This window comes from Pelodiscus sinensis, chromosome 8, assembly GCF_049634645.1.
Source record: "Pelodiscus sinensis isolate JC-2024 chromosome 8, ASM4963464v1, whole genome shotgun sequence".
Classification (NCBI taxonomy): domain Eukaryota; kingdom Metazoa; phylum Chordata; order Testudines; family Trionychidae; genus Pelodiscus; species Pelodiscus sinensis.
In genome coordinates, this window is record NC_134718.1 from 63,044,970 (window position 1) to 63,066,798 (window position 21,829).

The following is a 21,829-nucleotide window of genomic DNA, read 5'->3' on the forward strand; positions in this document are numbered from 1 at the left end:
AGAAAACCCATTAAAACAACGTAAAAACATTATATTTTCAAGTGTGGTTTTCCATGTGAGAACTGTTAGTAAATACAGTGTTCCTTCAGTAAATACTGTACAGGAATTATCTAGTCAGCAAAATGAAGGTAGGAGGGGTAATTTTTAAATGTCCCATTTTTATTTTCATCAACCTTTCTTTCTCTTATGCACACTCTCCTTTTTAATAAATTAAAATATGAGGGTATACAAGCCAAAGATAAAATGTTTTGATCAAGTGAAGATCCTGTTTAGGATTGAAAAAATGAAAATAACCTTTTTTTCCCCTTATTAATATAACTTGGCATATTTAGGATCATTTTGCCTGAATATTTGACCTGAGTTAGTATGGAATATGATTTCACAAAGAAAAAAAAAAGAGACATGCCACTATATGCTTCTATATCTTACTGAAGAAATATTACTATAGGAATCAGTTAATCTTTTACTGAGAGAATGTTAGAATCTTTATTTGAAGAGAGAATATAAAAATAATTGCCTTATGAGGAAAAAGTTTGTAAAATTGTTGCAAATTTCAAAAACAAAAGATAGTATTGGAAAATTTAATTTTAATGTGTTAGTATTTTCTTACAGCTAAAGTGCATAAGTATGTTTGAGGCATCTGGACAACTCTAAACTTATTAATGAAAGGTAATATGATCTGATTAGCCAATTAAATATAGTTTAAACAGTCAGACCATTTACCTCTAGTGAGCTTCTTAATTATGTTTTTCAAATTTTATTAGGTTTTCCAATAATAAATGTACAGTTTGTTCACTGGGGATATCTTTCATAAGCATATCCTATTAAGTTACCTTATTAAAAGATCTAAACTCCTTAAAGCGGTTCAGAAAACATATCAATACTCTTGCCTCAGTCAGATTCTCTCAGTTCTTCTTTCCTGTGGTAGATTTAGGGAAGAACAGGAATTAAGTTGTTTAAAACTGTTTTGTGCCTCTCTAATTCTTGCCCCCAGTACAAGTTAAGAATACAGGAAACCATCACCGTTTGCAGTGGATGTGTTCCTGACACTTTCGCAAATGGCAAAATCCATGAATACTGGGGACTGCAGCTCCTGAACTCAACTCAGGGGCCAGGAGCTATGGGGAACTCAGCATGACTCCTGGAAGGTGCAGGGAATTCCCCGTGACTCCCCGCCCTCACAGTGAGTTCCCGCGGCTCCCGGCACTCGCTACTCCCCAGGGATGTCATATTAGTGGAGCTGAGGGAGAGGGAACAGAGTTTGAACCCCTGGATTTTATGCTTGAGGTCTGCTTAAATCTGCATGACCTGACTCCAGAGGCAGTTCTTACATGCAAGTTTGGGCTGCTTACTACAGCTTTGCCTTTGGTGTAGAGAATTTGTAATAAAAAGAGGGAGGGGCAGTGTGATTAAGAATAACAAAAGTCTGGTTATTCAGGTAATTGAAGGTTCCCCAGATCATCATGAAAACATTGCTGGGTACTCCACTTAAAACATAGAGGGGGAAAGTGTTGTGCTGCAGGTATCTGCATTTGGATCTCTGCTGTTATACTTTTCATAAATGTTCTTGAAAAAGGGGTAAACAATGACTAATCCAAAACTGACTGCAAAGAGTTACAAAGGGATCTCACAAAACTGGGTCATTCATTGGGCAACACAAGGGCAGATGGAATTCAGTGTTGATAAGAGCAAAGTACAGTAGACTTCTGATAATCTGGCACCTTTGGGACCCAGGAGGTGCCGGATTATCGGATATGCCGTAGTATCAGGAGGTACTCCACAGAGGGGCTGTGACAGGTCTGCGGGGGGGGAGGGGTGTCAGCAGGGAATAACACGGCGAGGGGCAAACCCTCCGCCGTTTTGCAGGGAGGTGGGGGAAGCCAACTGGGGCTACAAGCAGCAACAGCGAACTTGGGGAAGCAGCAGGGCAGAGCAGCTGGGGTGCTGCCGGATTGGTCCCTTAGCGCCGCCCCTCAACTGACGAGCGGCGGACTTGGGGAAGAGGCGGGGCAGAGCAGCTGGGGTGCTTGCCAGGTTGGTCCTGCTCGCCGCCCCTCGCCTCGCGCCCTCTCCTCCACCGCTGCTTGCAGTCGCAGCTGGCTTGTAGCAGGCAGCTGCGTGGGGCTTTCCCCTGCCTCCCTGCACAACGGTGGAAGGTTCGCCCCTCGTCGTGCCGTTCCCCGCCGCCCCTGCCCTCCGGCCGGCCATAGTGTGGGTCCCGGCAGACCCGTCACAGGGGTATAATCCCCTTCCTCTCTCTTCCCCTTCCCTTTCCCGGCCAGTGAGCGTGCGTGGGGCTCACAGAAGCTCTAATTTGTCTGGCTGACTGGAGCACTTCTGGGTTCCAGTTGGTGCCAGACTATCAGGAGTGCCGGACCACTGGATGCCAGACAATTGAAGTTTTACTGTAATTCACATGGGAAAATATAATCCCAACGATAGATACAAAAATGATGGGGTCTAAAATAATTGTTACCACTCAAGAAAGAGATATTGGAATCCTTGTGGATAGTATCCTGAAAACATCTTGCTCAATGGGCAGTGGCAGACTAAAAACTAAAAAGCTAATAGAATACTGGAAACCATTAAGAAAGGAATAGATAAGACAAAATACCATATTGCCTTTATATAAAGTCATGGTATGCCCACGTCTTAAACACTGCCTGCACACCTGGTCACTCCATCTAAAAAAGATGGATTTGGAAAAGGCAACAGAAATAATTAGGGATAAGGAACAGCTTCCATATGAGGAGAGATTAACAAGACTGGGACTTTTCAGCATGGAAAAGAAATGACTAAAGGATGGGGGATATGTTAGAGGTCTAGACTCTAGAAAATCATGAATGGTATGAAAAAATAAAATAAGGAAATGTTATTCATTCCTTCATAAACATAACACAACAATCTGAGCCAATTAAATTTATAAGTAGCAGATGTAAAACAAATAAAATATTTTTTCATGGTCAACTTGTGGAACTCTGCCAGGAGATGGTGGAAAAACCCAAACAATAACAGGGTTCCAATAAGAACAAAATAAGTTCAAGGAAGATTGGTTCTTCAATTAGCCAAAAGGAGCAGGGATGGTATCCCTAGCTTCTGTTTGCCAGAAGCTGGGAATGGGCGACAGGATGGATCATGATGATTGCCTGTTCTGTTTATTCCATCTGAAGCACCGGGCATTGGCCACTATTGGAAGACAGGGCTAGAAGGGCCTTTGATACGACCCAATATGTCCATTCTGATCTTCTTATACAGAGCTGAAATGTATGTGCACCCTTGTTGTAACCCACTAGACCCTACTCCCATTCCAGAGCTGACGAGGCTCTCTCCCCCCGAGAGTTAGGAACAAAGTAAGACTATACATTAAAATTTTAAGGTGACCTAACATTCCTTAAGTTACTTGCCACAAGATGGAAGAATATGTTAGTGTTAGAGCTAAGTAAATCTAATATTTATTTAACTTTCTTTTTTATATAGGAAGTAGAAGTAGTGCTCCTGTCAGCTAACTGCTAAGTTGTCTGCTAAAAAAAAAGCAGAGTTTTCCAGTGCCTTGGTAGCCCCTGCGCCTGGGGGGGAGGGCGGATGGGGTTGGTCATCCCCACACGTATTGCTTGGTTTGTACTGAGCATGCTCAGTAACACTGCTGAAGCTGCTGTCCTCTGTCTGCCTCCCCTGCTCTCAATCTCTCTCTCCCTTCCCCCATCACGGCATGAAAAGGTCAGGCACCCCCTACCAAAATTTGAAATGGCACCCCTGCCACTCCCCTAGGTCAGGTCAGGAAAGACCTGCACATCATGAAGGTCTACTGTAAACACACATCTGTTCAAAATGGCTTTGAGTGGTAATAGTGTGCTATGAACTGTAGTGCCAACAGAGGCTAGCTGAAGTGAAGTATGATCCAGTATAACCCCTTCCTTCTCACAGGTGATTCCAAGAAGGATCAGGAAGAAAACAGCATACATTTTCTCTATGACAACTATGGAGCCCTGTTATGACGTCAGTTTTCTTCCGTGACTTCTTAGTCTCCCTTTACACTTGCCTCTGTAAGGAAATCTTGGGGGGGGTTGTCTTTTCTATGGTAAAAAAATATGTACCTTCCATTAAAAATAAGGAGATAACTGTTTAAATTATTTTACTTTAAACAATAAACATTTCATTCAACTGCCACAGTACAACTCTATATTTTTATGAGCAGCTGCTGATTTTGAAAACATTTACACCGTAAGTTCCTTGTTCAACAAATGCATGGCTTTCAATCCCACATAAGCCCAAAGAATAATGGAAAACAGTTTTTTCAGATCTATCAGACTCATAATCAGAAGAGGTTTTCAAACAGGTATTATGTTCCAGTAAGTACCTTCATCTTTCCTCACAGTTCTTATCTTTACAATAATACCTAATATAAACACATAACTCTTATACAGCACCTTTTACCAGTAGAGGGGCATGTGTCACACTCTTTAATGTGTTTATCCTCACAACTTTCCTATGATGTAGATAGGTTTCTGAACATGAAAGGTTCCCCAAGATGCTTCTTCCATAATATCCACAAGATGTCACCATTGTTAAAAATATACCACACACAGTACATTGCATATTGCTTTTTTTTTTTTTTTTTTTTTTTTGTAGTCTCAACCAAGGAAAGATTTTTGTAATAATTTGACAACTTGGGCTAAATAATATAGCCCAACAGAATAACTTGCATATGGATTAAACAAACTAAACAAAGCAGGAGGTCCAAATAAGAGATAACAGGAAGTAATTTCTAAGAAGAGAAAGAAGAGATTTACAACAAATAAAACAATATCCTTTACAGATTTTCAGGATATTACTGAATATTTTAAGTACTTAGTAAAGCAGCAGGAACAGTAAGATATCAGACAACTTAAAGATGCCAACTTAGTTAGAAGGTAATTAAAAGTTTTATGCATTGTTGAAAAGAGCATTTAGAGTAAGAAACGATAAAACAAAAAATATAGTGGCATGATGCCTTTCAAATATTACTAGGATGAAGGAATGAAGGAAAGAACTGTTGGAGCATTAAAGAAAACCCATTTATCATCCACCTTAGGACCCTGTGAATATACAGAAAAAAAACTTCAAGGACTTTGCAAAAATAGTAATCATTGGACAAATTATCTTGTCGGTTAGCCTGTCTGTTGCAAGAAGGAACAGTTAAGTGAAATTTTGGGAACTCCTATTATTATTTATACTGACATAACCGATCTGGCTCAGATAGTCACTAAGGGACAGATGTCAAAGACAGCTAGAGATGGACCATGTGGCAGTTTTGGTTAAGACATGTGTGTCTTCACTCACGCAACAGAGGCCTATGCATTTGGCTCAAGAGCAGAGATGGGCAAACTACAGCCCATGGCCCGCATCTGGCACATCAGAGCTTATAATCTGGCCCTTGAGCTCCAATGCTCCAGCTCTATGGAGCTGAGTCAGGGTATTGCCCTACTCTGGTGCTCGGGAACCTGCTGAGGGCATTGCCCTGCTCTGCTCGCCTGGTACTCTAGCCAGAGAGTGGGGTCAGGGGTTTGCACTGCACTACGGCTTGCCATACAATTTCCACAGCCAGATGTAGTCCTCAGGCCAAAAAATTTGCCCACCTCTTCTCAAGAGGAACAGGTTTGACCCCTACTAATGCTGTTCAAATTGGTCTGCTTTACACTTAATTCCACAAGGTGAAAACTACTTCCTGAAGAAGGTTAGACTAGATAGTCTAAAAGGTCTTTTCAGTATAATCATCTTTCAATTTACAGAATACATCTGGATAAAGAAAATGCATCTAGATCAAGATACAATTCTCAAGCTCATTTGGAAAATGCATTTTTAAATTAACTGTTTATATTTAAAGATGTAAATTTTCACAGCAGGAATGATACATATTTGATTCTAAGGCATATGTATTAATAACAGCTTACCTTGCCAGCTATCATTGCACACACACAGCTTCTCGCCTGTCAGATCACAGTAGCCATGATCTGGGCTGCCACAGTTAGCTTTGCAGTATGGAATATCACAGGCTTCACCTTTCCAATACTTGTCACACTCACAGTACACTTGGCTTGGAATGGAGACACTAGTTGTACACTTCCCATGGCCTGAGCAATTGTTAGGACAGGAATTAATACTGTAAAAAATATATGTAAAGTAAGACAACAAAGAGGGGAGAGAGCTTGGTAGAACTTTTCATATGGCACATTATAATAATAATTTGTATTTGCTGTATACTGCTTCTATTATGTTAAAATTGCCAGTCATGGATAAAATTATGGTAAATATAACCACTATTTACAGACAGGGGATCTGAGATGCACGAAGGTTAAATTACTTACTCGGGCTTACACACATTCAGTGACAGAATCAGAACTGAGGCCTCCTTGTGCTGTACTATGCAGGACTGGCCCTGAACCAAGAACTCAATCTAAATTTCAGAATAAAAAATCCATTAAAAAGGGAAAATGCAAAGGCTAAAATTCTTTAGACACTGAACTAATGTTACCTGTTAATCACCAGTGGAGGTAATTCTTTCTAATAAAGATCCCTGCTGTGTGTACAGCCTCTGATTCTGTAATTTGCTGTCTGCTCTAATTCAGTTTTGGATCTTCTCTATATTTATTTTGTTAACAGTAAAAAGTACTGTCATCTTGTCTGTCACAATGGCTCTCATTTACTTTTCAAATGTAGTTCCTTATTTTTTTTCCCAAAATTGTACAGCCATGATACAAAGTCACAAAGAGAAAAAAGATCAGGAACAAAAGGAGCCTTTCATCTCCTGGCTGCTGTGGTAACTCTGAAAGCAGAAAGTCCTGCTCATTTTGTACTGCCAGGCTCAAAATAGTGACTAAATATCCAAACTGTTCACTGGCTCTTCTCTAGGTGGTTCAAAACGAGCAACATTATTTCTCTGTCCTCCCACTTGAGGAAGATTACTTGTAAACCAGAGAACAAGTGCATGGTGTAGACTAACCTATTTTCACCTCTAGAACTTAAGAGTTTGGAAAGATAGGGATTATTTACTTTATCAAAAAGATGACTGGGAAAGAATATGATTAAAATACATAAACTAATGAAAGCTACAGAGAAAGTGGGATCAGGAGCTTCTGCTCTCCCTGCCTCATAAAACAACAGCACATTCAATAAAAATAAAAATAATCAAAATAAAAACTGATCAAAGGAAATATTCTCACACAACATATAATGAGACTACGGAACTCATTACCACAGAAATTGTTGACGCAAACAATTTAAGATTGAAAAAAGGACTGGACATTAAATAACCAGAATATCTAGAGTTATTATCAACATCATAATCATTCTGAAAGGGATATTAAATGTGATTCAAGGCTTCAGATAATCTCTATTAAAGACCAGGATGAGACCTAAAATGAGAGGCAGATTATCCCACAACTAGTGTTCCCTCTAAACTGCACTAGAACACAGCTTCACGGGTGATTAATCAGCCCGGTCCTGTCAGTCAGCTCTGTGCCAGGAGCTTCTGATTAGGTTGGCTGATTAATCCCCCATGAAGCTGTGCTTTGCCCACAACTATCTGTTTTGAGGTCCTTGCACTTGGTACTGACCACTATCAGAAACTGCGTACAGTATTTGACTCAATGGGTATTCCTAGTGCATTACTGTGTCTTAGAAGACAGCAATCACTGGATGAAGAAAAAACAGGAAATGCTTAGTACAAAAATCTGCATATACAATTGGTGAGGCTATTACGAGAACACTGTGTCAAAATTCTGGTGTCCACATTTCAGAATGAAGTTGAAATTCTGGAAATGCTTCACAAAGAACCACAAAACTGATTCTACATCTGGAAAACATGACTTACAACACTGAGAGACAAAAGACTCTAAACATATTTAGTTTATGCAAGGAAAGCTGTGTGTGAAATTGTGTGCCTCTTATTTGCACAGCTTGTCTCACTAACTCCAACTACTCACAGTAGAGAACTCTTCACCATGAGCAAAGGTCAGTATTTGATCCTCACTGTCCCCACTGACAAAGTTTGGGACATTTCTATGCAGAAATATATTTCACCTTGTTTTACTGTTTCTAAAAATGTCTCTCGTTCACTTTCAAGCCATAAAAGACTTCTGGACTTCCTACAAGTGCTGGACTTCCTAAGTATGAAAAACTTGTTAGTGTGAATAATTCCTTGGCAAAATCAATACCTTAAATACAAAAGACAAATATACTGTACAAATATGTAATTCTCCTGAAGAACTTAAGCCCTAATTCATAAAATAACAATTATTTTAAAAAATGAATACTTACGAGTAAAATATGTTAAAACCAGTTAGGTTATAAGCAGCATCACTAAAAAAGTGCAGCAACACATAGCCAGATGTAGTAACTACTTCAGGAACAGTTTCATTTCCCCGCACCTCAGGGACAATTAGACCACTGGAAAAGAGAGATTTCATGAATGATTTTTATTAATGATAACAACAACATAATTTGGATTCAATCATGAATCATCCATCCAAGTTAATTTGAAAATCTTATGGAGCTTCTTTAAATTATAATGAATGAAGCAGAGCTCAAACCCATGGACACTTCAGAAAGATGGTTTCCTCATTGTTTTTGTAACAATACAAACTTCCACATGCCAGTAGAATGTTCAAAGCTAATTATTAAAGAGACCACTTTGGGAAAGATTTATTTTCAACAGTACTAGTGGCATTTAGATGCTCCACTCTCACTGACTTTCTGTGACAGCTGAGCATCTAAATGACACTTGTACCTTTGAAAATCTCCTCAACTACTAGAATAATTAGTTCATATGCAAAAAGCATGATTTTTAACAAAATCTATGGAAAATAAAATAATTTTAAGAAATTCAGAATGAGGTTTTTCATTACAAAACTTTAAAAAGGAAAACAGAATCATACATAACTGCTTTGAATCAGAGAATAAATGTACTGTGTGTAATAAACAGTGAATAACTACACAGCAAATTTAAAATACAATTTAAGTTAAGGAAAACTCAAATGGAAATTTTAAATATAATGTACAATATAGTGCAATATAGAGTATGTAATATAATAACATGTAACTAAAAGAAACAGGAAACAAAAAACCCTAAAAAAAGAAAATCCAGGAAGAACTTTTAGGTATTAAAGACTACAACAAGCAAGCAAACTTTCAAAAAATACTAAATATTTTAGTCACAAAGAAAAACTCAGGAAAGGGTATTAAAAAAGGAGAAATAAACAAATAACCAAGCAACCCCAAACTGACATCTACATTTTTTATTCATCTCTCCTCTTTAGTGCTCAATAACATCTCAACTTTCCTCCCATCTCAATGTAGACCAGGTATGATGCTCCTGAGGAACATCCAACAACTTGTGTACAGCACAGAAACTTGGGAGACTGGAAACAAAACCAGCAGTCAAGAGAGAAGACATCAAGAAGCTGAGATGATTGTCAGAGTTGGGTAGCAGCCCGGGATGGTTGAACAGGAAAGCTATGAACGAACAGGAAAGCTATGTTCTGCTAAAAGTAAGGTCCATTGGTGCTGTAACTATTATTTTTTTAGTACTACATGAGCAACACTTTAAAAGGTGCAATACAGAATAACATTCCTACTACAAGGAGATTATGAATTTTAAACCTATTCATTTTAGATATTCTTGAGAGAAATCCTGGTTCCACTGAAGTCAATGCCAAAACCCTCGTAGACTTCATTCACTCCATGTCTACATGTGGAATATTGGTAAGGCTGCATGTCTATCATGGATTCCATGATTTTCCATTACTTCTGCAGCAGCCAATATAGCAGGCTCTGGGGCTATCCACGCAAATCAAGGCAACCCGTGGGCCACCAGTACTGGCTCTTGCTGCGACAGTTTGTTGTGAGAGGAAGCTCAGTGCTGGGGCTCGAGTTGGGGTGTGTGGCAGCGCTTACCTGGGAAAAGGAAGGCCAGGGGGCTCTTCTGCACACTGCTCCTGCTACGGGTTTTACCCCCATAGCTCCTATTGGCTGTGGCTCTTGAGAGCTGCAGAGCAGGAGCTCATGGTAGAAGCAGCAGATGGAGGAGGCCCCCTGGCCTTCCCTCTTCCTAGAGGCTGCAGGGACATGCTGGACTCTTCTGGGGAGCTGCAGACTTGGAGCCAAGTGGAAAGCCTACCAGACCCACCAACCCTCCCCATCCCAGCACAAGTGGGAGAGCCAGGCTACCACCTATACACATTTCCCTCCCCTCTCCGCTCCCGTCCAGGACTGCATCTCAGATCACCCATCTAGCCAGTGTCCTTTTTAGTAGTCTTTCCTAAGCTCAAGTTCTGTGCTCAACCCTGTAGGCTCAGCCTGCCTGCATTGACCTTTTCAAGGACCTGCTCCTCTTCCCTCCAGTCAAACTCCTTGAACTGTATGCATCAACTAACCACTACTCTTTTAAACTGGGCCATAATTGGTTGCTTCCCCTGCAAAATTCTAGTCTGTCTGCAGAACCTCTTCACTGCTCTTTTCCTGGAATGGGTATGACAGAGCCCTGAGGTTTCTAGGAGGTGGCCTTTAGGGATCTAGTCTTTATTTCAGCTGGTAACTTCTATTACTATTTGCAAGGCAAATAATTGGACTCATAATACAGTAATAGATGTTAAATCTGTTACTTGCTAGGTACATGCTAGGTATATTTCAGAATTGTAATATAAAGTGATGAGGAATGCAAATAAACTAATACAACAAGCTTAATCACTGAGAGTTAGAATGGATCCTGTATAATCTTTTAGATAGGCAATTTTGTTACTGCAAAGGGCTTCTTTACACTGTGATCCTGGCTTTGGTACGGCTGTTGAACATACTGTATTTTCAGCAGTAATATTTTAGTCTGTCGTGAATTTTTAAAAATGCACGATATTTGCTTCTATAACACAGCAGATGAATTAGTATTGATCTGAAATTTATAGATTGTTTCTTGTAGTAAAAAGGGGATTTGTTTATATACTCTACTAAAAAAGAGATGGTCTTTAATACTGAAAATCACTTGTTGAATTCCAGGTTCGGAAATGTCAGACACCTAATTCTATTGTGGACAATATGTTTGGCCTAATAGAACTCTGTTTCATATCGACCATATTCCTGCAAACTATATAAGAACTAAATATGTTTGCTATCATATTCCAGTAAGCCTCATTCTTACCTTGGTAACTTTCTGATCACACTTTTGTTATTGAGAGACTGTGGTCAGAAAGCTATCAAATTCTGTTTTAGAAAACAATCCCATGAATTTGTGAGATTAGATAAACTACAGCCATCAATTCAGAACCAAATGTGTTTGCAAAACTTATAATAGTTCATCTTGTTGGAGAAAGGATTCAATATTAATGCAAAATGATATTAATAAAAATTATAATTGTATTATAACTTGCCTGTGGCTATAGTGGCTGGAGAAAAGTAACTTAAGTACAAATGTTTTATTTAATTATTTAAAGATATTCATGTTTATCAAGGAATTCCAGAAAGTTTCTACTTTATTCCCAAGGACTAGAAAATGTCAGAAAAATAAAAATGATTTCATGGTTGGGCAAGGGTTGTTATTGCTAAGGGGGCTATACAGACTCAGAATAGCTGCATTTAAAACTTGATCTTGCTTTAAAACTTTTATAGTATTTCCACTTGTCATTTCATGTTTAAAAGATGTATTGGTTACTGATATTTGTGATTTGTACAAAATACCTAATAGAAAATTTATTGCTATAACAAGCAGATTGCAACTCTATTGACCTTGACTCAAGAAATAATAAACCATGTAAAACACTAATGGTTTAGGGAAAACCTGGTCATGAAAAGGACTGTACAGTTCTTTTATTGGAGCAGGAATGTAAAAGTAAAATGGGCTTCTTTTACCAAGAAATCCTCACTGTCTGTGTCTTAATTTTAGAGAAAACATGCATAGTTGGAAATGTTTTAATTCTTTTGTTTATTTCTTAAATGTTGATCTGGTAAACACTTTTATGAAATCCATATTTGCAAGTACATTAGCTAAATGCCAAGCTTCTAATACAACTGTAAAATGTTACTACTATGTCCATAGTAAAATGCTTTATCTACCTACATGGAACTGAATGACCTTGCTCAACCAACTACTAATATAAGAAGCCATTGATGTATAGAATATTTATATTAACAGGAAATTTAACTAATACTGACAGTAACAAAGCAAATTCCTCTCCTAATTTAAGGCAGGAAATATTATCTTTCCAAAAATAGTTATAAAGTACCAACAAACTTCTTTAATTATTATTAAGTTAAAAGCATCTTAAAAACTACTGAATAATAAAAGACTTTTAAAAACTGTACACTTTTATATAAGAGGAGGAATATTTGGACTTTTAACAACAAAATTTAATTTCCTCTCAAATGCTAATAAAATGGCATGAATAAAAAGAGTTATAACCAACTTTAAAAGTTATCTGTTTTCCTGCCATAAGAATAAAGGAAATTAAAGAAATTCATATTCATTAGTCAGACTGAGTATTTTTAGTACAGGCATGAAGGCAATAAAATGAAAGTATTCAATTTGAGATCTAATCAAGCCTGAAATAGGTGTGTTTTACTATAATTTCCTAGAAATAGGAAGGAGTATAAAAAAGTCTGAAGTGAGCAACACACACACACACACACCTCTACCCTATTTCAACAGCAAGCACTACACAACTCATCCTGTGCATTTCTGCAAGAGAGTTACTATGAACAGGTAAAAAAAACAGGAGACTCAAAAAGAAGCCAACTCTCTCCAAGATTTCAATATGAATTAGTGTGATAAAAGTCTCAGAGCGGTACCCATGTTAGGCATTAAACTTTGGTAAACAGAGCAAAAGTTTGGTAAACAGACAGCATACAGGATGCCCTGAAGGTAGGGAGGTGGAGTGGGTTCTGGAGCGACTTAGGCTATTGGGCATTTGCCTGAGCAGTGCAGGGTGATGAGCTTGAGTCCTGTGTCCCCATCACCACCAGGTGCCCCAGATGTGGAGCTCGCTCCTGCACTAGGTAGGCAGCATACAGGATGTCCTGAAGGTAAGGAGGTTTTAATTTGCTTTAAGAGTCTTAGTTTGTAAATGGCTTATCTTAAAAACAGCTTCTGAAGTGGCTTTTGCTAAGTAGTTCATTTAAATATTTCTTTCAGTGTCATATGATTTAGTTAAGTCGGCTTAATTTGCCCAAAAAACTGAAAGATTATTAATAACCTCCACAGGAGCCACTTTTTCTTAAACCATATTATTTTGCCCATTTAAATATCTTCTTAGTTATCTGAGGATATATGATAGGTATTTCAATAATTTTGGAAAATATTATCTTGGGGTACGTCTAGACTACATGGCTCCATCGACGGAGCATGCATACTGGAGCAGTCGACAAAGGCTTCCCTTGTCAACCATGCCGCATCTAGATTGCCACGCTCTGCCGGATCAGCTGATCGTCGGCACAGCGCGGCAGCCATTTTTATTTTAATGAAGCAGGGACTATTTAAATCCCCGCTTCTTTGACTATGCCGAGTAAACTACTTTACATGGCTCCGTCGACGAAGCCATGTAGTCTAGACGTAGCCTTGGTGGCAACTTAATAAGAGAAAAGTGCCCCACCAAAGGCAAGCTCACTCTTAGAAATATACTCTACACTAAAAGCTCTCTATGGAGAGTCATACAGAGGGGAAAATGAAAAAGTAACCAGTTTATTGCTTATGTTATGTCATCTATATTGTTTTGTTCTTTTACTTTCTTTAATAACAAAATAGGCATAGTTAACAATTGTGATTATTTTGCTTGTTCTCAAGGATGGTGTGTCCTAAAGTATGTAAAGGAAACCTTGTCACTAAACTGGCATTAAGAGAAACAATAAGAGCACACCTATCATTTCTTCTTTCTCTGGACTAAATATTTTAGCAGTTTTTAAAACACATGTACTGTACTTTTAAAACACATGTACTGTGCCCAACAATTTAAAATCACCTCTTCTACCCCACATCCTGCTCAGTGAAATTGATATTGCAAGACTGCAAAACAAGTGTTTAAGTGTTTGCTGGATTAGGGCCATAAAGTAGAAAGATGGATTCACTAAGGGTGTGTCCAGACTACATCCCTTTTCTCGAAAAAAGGGATGTAAATTAGACACTTCGAAATTGCAAATGAAGCCAGGATTTAAATTTCCTGCGCTTCATTTGCATAATGGCAGCCGCGGTTTTTTTCGACGCAGGGCTTTTTGATAGAAAAATGGCAGTTTAGATTGGGATCTTTCAAAAATAAACCCTTTTTTGAAAGATCCTATAGACCTCATTTTTTGAAGAATACAGGATCTTTCAAAAAAGGGTTTTATTTTCAAAAGATTCCCCCCCCCAACTGCCATTTTTCTATCAAAAAGCCCCATGTCGAAAAAAACTGAAGCCACCATTATGCAAATGAAGCATGGGAAATTTAAATCCCGGCTTCATTTGCAATTTCAAAGTCTCTCATAACTGTTGTGACTACTTTCTTCCACTATTTGATCTGAGGAAGTGGGTCTGGCCCACAAAAGCTCATCATCTAATAAACCATCTTGTTAGTCTTTAAAGTGCTACATTGTCCTGCATTTTGCTTCAGCTACCCCAGACTAACACGGCTACATCTCTATCACTATGAAATATATCAGAACTTTTAGTCCTTTATAGTTTGCTGTGGCCTTTACAGGAGCCTGGATATAGTAAAATTTCTGTTGTCTGGCACTCAATTAACCAGAAAGCACAATTATCTGGCATTTCTGATATCTCTCAGTCAATCTAAATCTTCAGTTTAGTAACTGGGACTAGTATACTGCTTGGCACATGATGCAATTGCATATTCTGCACTCTACCTTTATGCAAAAAGGCAGAACACATGTAAGCAAGCTAAAATCAGGGATTCAGTCAAAAAAGTAGCTTTCAGGGTATATACAGGGTCTATACAGATTCAGCCCAATCTCCCATACCTTCTACATCTACAATGATAATTGTTGATAAGCCTGAGGCACTGCAAGATCCTGAAGCGCCTCCTGAATGAAAGAAAAATTAAATTATGTTCACTATAGCTTTTAGTGTTAAGTGTATTTGAGAGTGATCTAGGTGTACACTGTGTACTGCCCATAATGATATGCAGTGTCATAAGATACATTACTACATATAACATTTTACCTATATATACCAGCCAGACCACAGATGTTGATGGACCAAAAAGTCCCAGTGTAGGGGTGGTGGCTAGGAGCCTGGCAGGCTCCCGAGCTGCAGGGAGCTCCCCATGGTGGGGCTGCTTGTCAGGGCTGGGAGCTCACTCACTCCAGCTGGGCTGCCCAGCACACCACACCAGTAGCACTGGGAGCCCTGAGTATCCCAGCTGAGTTGCCTGGCGGGTCAAGAGGATGGCGCATTGGGAGGTAGGTTGCCTGGCGTGGCAGGGAAGTGGGGGTAGGGCAGCAGGACCTGCAGCCAGTGAAGGGCTCGAGGAGCCATTAGAAGGGGAGGGGCAAAATATGACCTCCCCCGGTCTGGCAAAATCCCTCGTGTGGGACTGGTCAGGTCCCGAGGGTGCCGGACCAGGGAGGTCCAACCTATATTGGATTGATAACTACCCTGTATACTATTTTACATTTTATTCATTTAATTGTATTCTAATTCTTTGAAAAATAGTGTTAAATTGGAAAGTACAACTCTCAGGCTACGTCTAGACTACAGACTTCCTTCAGAAGAAGCTTTTTTTTGGAAGAGATCTTCCAAAAAAACTTCTTCAGAAAGAGAGCATCCACTCTGCGAAAGTGCATCGAAAAACCAATCTGCTTTTTCAAAAGACAGTGTCTCTCTCATGTAAGCTGTGATTGCTATGGACGGAATGGCCACAAAGGCACCTGTGCTTTTCCTCTTTTCTCTTCTTCCAAAGAACTCCCTCTTCCCCATCCACACACACACACCTTTTTGCAAAAGAGCTCTTTCGCAAAAAGGCTTCTTCCTCGTAGAATGAGGATTACCAATGTCAGAAAAAAACCCTCTGTTCTTTCAATTTTCTTGCGGAAGAATGCAATTGTAGTGTTGACATTCCTCAAGTTTTGTTGGAAAAATGGCTGTTTTTCCAACAAAACTCTGTAGTGTAGACATACCCTCAGTTAACCAGAATGTGTGATTAACTGTTACTCCCATACCTCCAACATGCCAGATAACAGATTTTACTGTAACCTGGTAATTGACACGCTATACATATTTCACTCTGAGTTGATCCAATTATAATTATTCATATTATCTAATGATAACAATAGAACAATCAAGTGCTTTTGTGATTTTTGGTGTCAACAAGTATGAGGATGCTTTTGAGCTTTGAAATCTCAAAGGCCGGGTAGTTAAGTACAGCTGAAATATATTTTTATTCTTAGTCACAAAGCTTTGCATTCTGGTAGACAAAGAAAAGACCTTGTATAAATGGTACACCAATGTCCCTCAATAGATAGCTGCAGTTGTCCATTTGTAATGGGTTCAATGGATAATATTTATGTCTTGTAAGCAGTAAAATGTCTTTGTTGTGTAAGTCACAAATTCTGAGATTTTCCTTTAAGTGCATCAAGTAATTTTTCCTCTCCTTTGTTGGCCAGTCTCCCACTCCCATTAAAAACCCTTAATTTATATAAAGAATCTACTAGATACTCCCTCTATCTAGGAAGCCACTCTTATAATGCTTCACTGCAATGTCAGCACTGAGCATAAGCCAAGAAAGTAATTTTGTCTTACTCAAAGGCAAAAATTCTATTATGTTGTATTATCTGGCAACTTATTCTGCCATCAGTGTATATTTCCCACTAATATTAGTGAGAGATGGCAATTTACCAATAGCAAATTAAAACCTTTAGTGCTACTTTTCCCTCATATTAACAATATTTTATACTAATACTCTTACTAAAGAACTATTAAATAAAAATACTCACCTAAATACAGCTATTAAAGGTGCATATACTGAATCTCCATCATAAACATACATATGGTCCCAACTACATTCTGTGGCAAAATGATTAAACCTTAATCTTAATATTGCATTAGGACTGAAAGAAGAAGAAAACAATAAGATCAAATAACATTAATGTATTGTTTAACAAAAGCAGAGATTCGTAATGCTATTTTATAATAAAAATAACTTAGCAAATAATAAAGGTAACCACATCATAACATTACATTATTAAATAAAAATATTCTTTTTAACTCATGCAGGTGAAAGTTAGTATAAAACTAAATTTAAGCCAGCCAATTATTTAATTTTTTTTATCCTAAAGAATTTTAGAGGCCATGCTTATAATTATTAAAGTTGCCCATGGATTGTACTATCGTTTCTGAAAGGGCTAATGTCAATGTTTAAAACCCCAAATTTAGGCTTTGATATAAAGAGTTTTATAAAACCTGGTGCTAATAAAAATTTCAATACATTTTTTATTAAAATGTCAATACCTCGGGTTTTTGATATAACAATAGTTCACTTTTCAGTATAAAACACAGGAACATGTGATGACTTCAAAGAGAACACAACACAGCATCAGGTACTTTACAAGGACTTATCATGGAAGTAAGTATGACAACCTCCCTCACAGTCAATGCACCAGTCCTGAATTTTAACACTCTTGATACATTGCTGAGATAGTGATATAAAGCAAGGTTTACTACAATGTTCAGAGATTTAATTATGTGGGTTAATGCTAGGGATTATGGAGATTTCAACGCCGGATTCTTAAATCAGAGGCTACATTTTTAACAACATATGAAATGCCTTTATTAACATAATTGTAAAAGGAATGAATCCACTGTACACAAAGATTGTTTTGTAAGAGATTCTCTGGTATAATACATGTTCAAAATATCAGAGGTTTATATATACACATGTATAAAAACTGCTCAGAGGAATACTGCTGATTCTTTACTCTTCAAAGTAACTGACTCAGGCCATTCACCTTCAGATCCTTGGCACCTGCTGGACTTATTTCCAATTAAATGGCATTAATTTGGCCGCTGGATGTGTTCTGTGTTTTAAGCTACTCCTGATACAACGCTGAAAAGAACAGCAACATGCTAGTTGGCAGGATCTGTGACTATACCTGAAGCATATGACATATTTTAATAATCAAACAGGCAATAAAAATATTTTAGGGTTTGTTTTTTTAAATGCAATGTTGGCCTAACTCTCTTGCCATTGACTTCAGTTGGAACAAATCCCAACTCAGACCACTCTTGAAAATCCCACTCTAGCTTTTTTTAATTAAATAATTATCACTGTTAAAAAGGTTTTAAAATGTATCAATATGCTTCACATTTAGGCGACTGAAACAGAACATCTACCAAATTAGCTAGGTAAGGGCACTAGAATAAACATAACATATATATCAGGCAGTTAGATCAATTTAAAATACATACTTACTATCCTTCAATTAACCATGTGCATTTAGTTTTGTATTTGTAATTTATTGGTCCATCTGTTAAATATCCAGAGGGTTCTGTTAACCTAAAAAGGGGGGAAAATATTAATATAGTAAACCTTAAATATTTCCTGAAGCATAGTAGCATCATAATATCAACAGTACGCAATTACAGATTCTTTATGGATGGAGTGACAACAGGAATTTTTTATCTTTGAGGTGGTTTTTGTTTGCTTAATAAGCTCAGGTTTCATATCCTGTATCTTTTGTTTCAGTTTATTAGAAAAGTAGGAAAGCAGATAGTGTGTATCACCACCAGTTTATTTCCTTTTTCCCAAATATTACTAGAAGCTACTTTAACTTACACCTTCTTCTAACTGTGCAGTATGCAAACGTTACACACAACTTACATTGTCCCTCACACAGAGTTTGTATAGCATAGCAAAAGAATGGTTTAATTTGTGTCATCTTACATGCTGCTTCCGAGTTTAGCCCATAGCATCACTGCAGAGGATTATCATAGTTCATTTAAATAAATAATAATTTACACCAGCTATGTCTTACTTTATTATATTACAGCAGAAAGAATCAAAGTTGAAATTCAGAGTGGCGGTGGGCAACTAAATACACGGCCTCTGGAAATTTCCACTACATGCATCTGACGAAGTGGGTCTTTGCCCACGAAAGCTTATGCTCCTACACTTCAGTTAGTCTATAAGGTGCCACAGGACTCCTCGTCGCTAAATACACTGCATAAACATAAGTGGTGATTAATTAAAAGATCAGAAAAACACTCACATACATATTAATTTCTCTTGCTGCAACTATTCTTGAACCTCCTTAATCCGGGTGACTATGATCCAGGAACACCCATAGTTTGGATCCCCATATGGCCCTACCAGATGCTGCATTCCCACCCCTAGCATGTTCCTACATTCTTTGTCCCTCCCAGACCCCACACTCCACCCCCAATTATAATTTAAATACAGCTCACTAAGGTTTTATCTTATGACATGCTATACATGTACAATGCTCTATAATGCTTTGTACATACAAAAGCTTTAGTAATAGACTTTGTTTACTCTTCACTATGACTAACACCTATGGTCCAGAAAATTCCATAATCCAGCATGGTCTATTTCCCAAGGTTGTCGGATTAAAGAGTTTCAATTGTATATATCCATCCTCATCTTACATGCCACTGAGCCAGCACAAGGGGTAACTTGTATTTCCCGTACAAATTAGTACAGTGGATAGATGTAGATTTGAGGAAGCCCGGACTGGTTACAACTAGAGCGGGAGTGCCAACTAAATTTTCTTTTCAGCTGTGTAAATGCACAAGGATCTGTCTTATGTCACCATAACCATCATTTCCAAATGTGACCAAATATGTACATGTGCAAAAAGTATTATCTACAACTTTTACTAATAATGAATTAAATTAAAATTTGAATTGACCGCCAGAATTCAACTTGTAACTGCCTCCCTGCTATCCTATCACAGAGATCAATTATTCCAAATTTCAGGCTATAAACACCTGGAAGTACAGCTGAGATCAGAGATAAAGAATCCTTGTAATATAAAGGAGGTATTGCTGATAGGGATGTATAATGGGGACCATTACCTCTGAAATTTACTCCCTGCGTTGGCCCAATCTGAAATGTGTTAATTTGTAAGGCGCACTGCAACACTCATATGTCCTCCCTAGCTTTTAAAATGGAATTAAGAAGGTTGATGGTGACTCAGATTTTTTCATCCTTTTAAGCCAGGGTATTGTTGGTGAGCTGGGGTTGGTTGGAACTGATGTAATTGTAATAATTATTTTCAAAGACATCTAGGAGGTACTGACAGGTGCTTTTATCTTCACAAATGTAGAGGAAGTCAGAAAACCACTGAATCACTGAATACAGAGTAGCAAGATGGGTTGCCGACTTGGGAAAAATAAGCATACCTCACTTGCTGGTGCTATAAGAACCCCCTGGCCCAACAGCCAATTATTATACCTGTAACTGACCCCAGTGGAAGGAGTCACTATGGTAACCAATTCCCTAGATTATAGGGAGTGTGCTGAGTGTACAGTGTGCACAGAGACAAGTGCTGTGGGCAGTCTGAATTCTAGATCCTGCAGGTTCTAATCCCTGGTGATTTCCCATGAACACTCACAAAAGTATGATGAATAACAGAGGGCTGCTTTTCTAGAGCTGACAAATATTGTGATTACTTTAGGCGTGGTTGTTCTCAAGGATGGTGTGTCCTCTGACGACGCCGGCAGTGGGACAGCCGCGGGGCGTCTGGGCTGTCCGCTGCCCGCGTGCTCCGTGGCTTTGCTCCACGTCTCCCTGGTCTGCTGGAAGGGTGGGGGGTGCAGCTAGTACGCCGCTCCCCCCCCCCTCAGCAGACCAGGCTTTTCTCCGGACGCCTGTGGTAGAGCAGCTGGAGCGCTGCCGGTTGGTCCCACAGAGCCACTCTGAGCGCTACTGGACCAACCCGGCAGCACCCCAGCTGCTCTGCCCCAGGCGTCCTGATTCAGCCGCTGCTGGTCAGTTTCTGCAGCGGCTGAATCAGGACACCTGGGGCAGAGCAGCTGGGGTGCTGCTGGGTTGGTCCAGTAGCGCCGAGGAGCGGCACTACTGGAGCAACCCAGCAGCACCCCAGCTGCTCTGCCCCAGGCGTCCCCAAGTCAGCCGCTGCTGAAACTGACCAGCGCTGACTACAGGAAGCCCGAGGCAGAGTTGCTCTGCCCCGGGCTTCCTGGAATCAGCCGCTGATCAGTTTCAGCAGCAGCTGACTTGGGGACGCCTGGAGTTCTTAAGTTGAATCTGTATGTAAGTCGGAACTGGCATCCAGATTCAGCCTGTTGAAACTGATCAGAGGCTGATTCCTGTAGTCAGCCGCTGGTCAGTTTCAGCAGCGGCTGAATCTGGACGCCAGTTCCGACTTACATACAGATTCAACTTAAGAACAAACCTACAGTCCCTATCTTGTACGTAACCCAGGGACTGCCTGTAATTAATGTGGGGGTGGTCCAATGTTTGGAAAAGGGCCTGATTGCCATGTAATGTACTTACAAAAGACCTGCTTAACTATGAATGGAGGGAATAATTCACAGTATGGATTCAAATAAGGAAGTGACTGAAACATGAATTGCTCTACCTAACTTCATAGAGAAGCAGTGTTTGCTTATTAATTCCAAATTGATCCTGCTCATGTGTTTAGATTTATTTAAAATCAGAATTGTATGATGAGCTGCAGCTACAGCAACTGACTTTCTTAAAGACATAAAAGTCTTTCTATATAACCATGTGTAACAATAGTACAAAAGTCACCCATTACCAGGCAGGCTAACTGCCATATCAGTATATCAGTTTAAAAAAAAAAAGAAAAAAAAAACACTTTGGGTAAGTCTACACAGTAA

At 38.9% G+C, this 21,829-nt stretch overlaps 1 protein-coding gene across 11 annotated transcripts in view; it reads right to left on the minus strand.

Moving 5' to 3' along the window:
• The window catches only part of ATRNL1 (attractin like 1), a 1,022,331-nt gene that overhangs the window by 920,946 nt on the left and 79,556 nt on the right, over positions 1 to 21,829 (minus strand). For 10 of the 11 annotated variants that reach the window (XR_012905693.1, XR_012905692.1, XM_075935407.1 and 7 more), the window contains exons 2-5: positions 18,417 to 18,500; positions 16,942 to 17,055; positions 8,296 to 8,424; positions 5,931 to 6,139 (exon numbers count right to left, since the gene is read on the minus strand). Coding sequence is in view for 9 of the 11 variants with exons in the window: in XM_075935407.1 (XP_075791522.1) it covers positions 5,931 to 6,139; positions 8,296 to 8,424; positions 16,942 to 17,055; positions 18,417 to 18,500 (536 nt within the window). In the remaining 2 variants the exon portion in view is untranslated. The remainder of the gene's footprint in view (positions 1 to 5,930; positions 6,140 to 8,295; positions 8,425 to 16,941; positions 17,056 to 18,416; positions 18,501 to 21,829) is intronic. The other variant, XM_075935411.1, reaches the window with a different exon arrangement.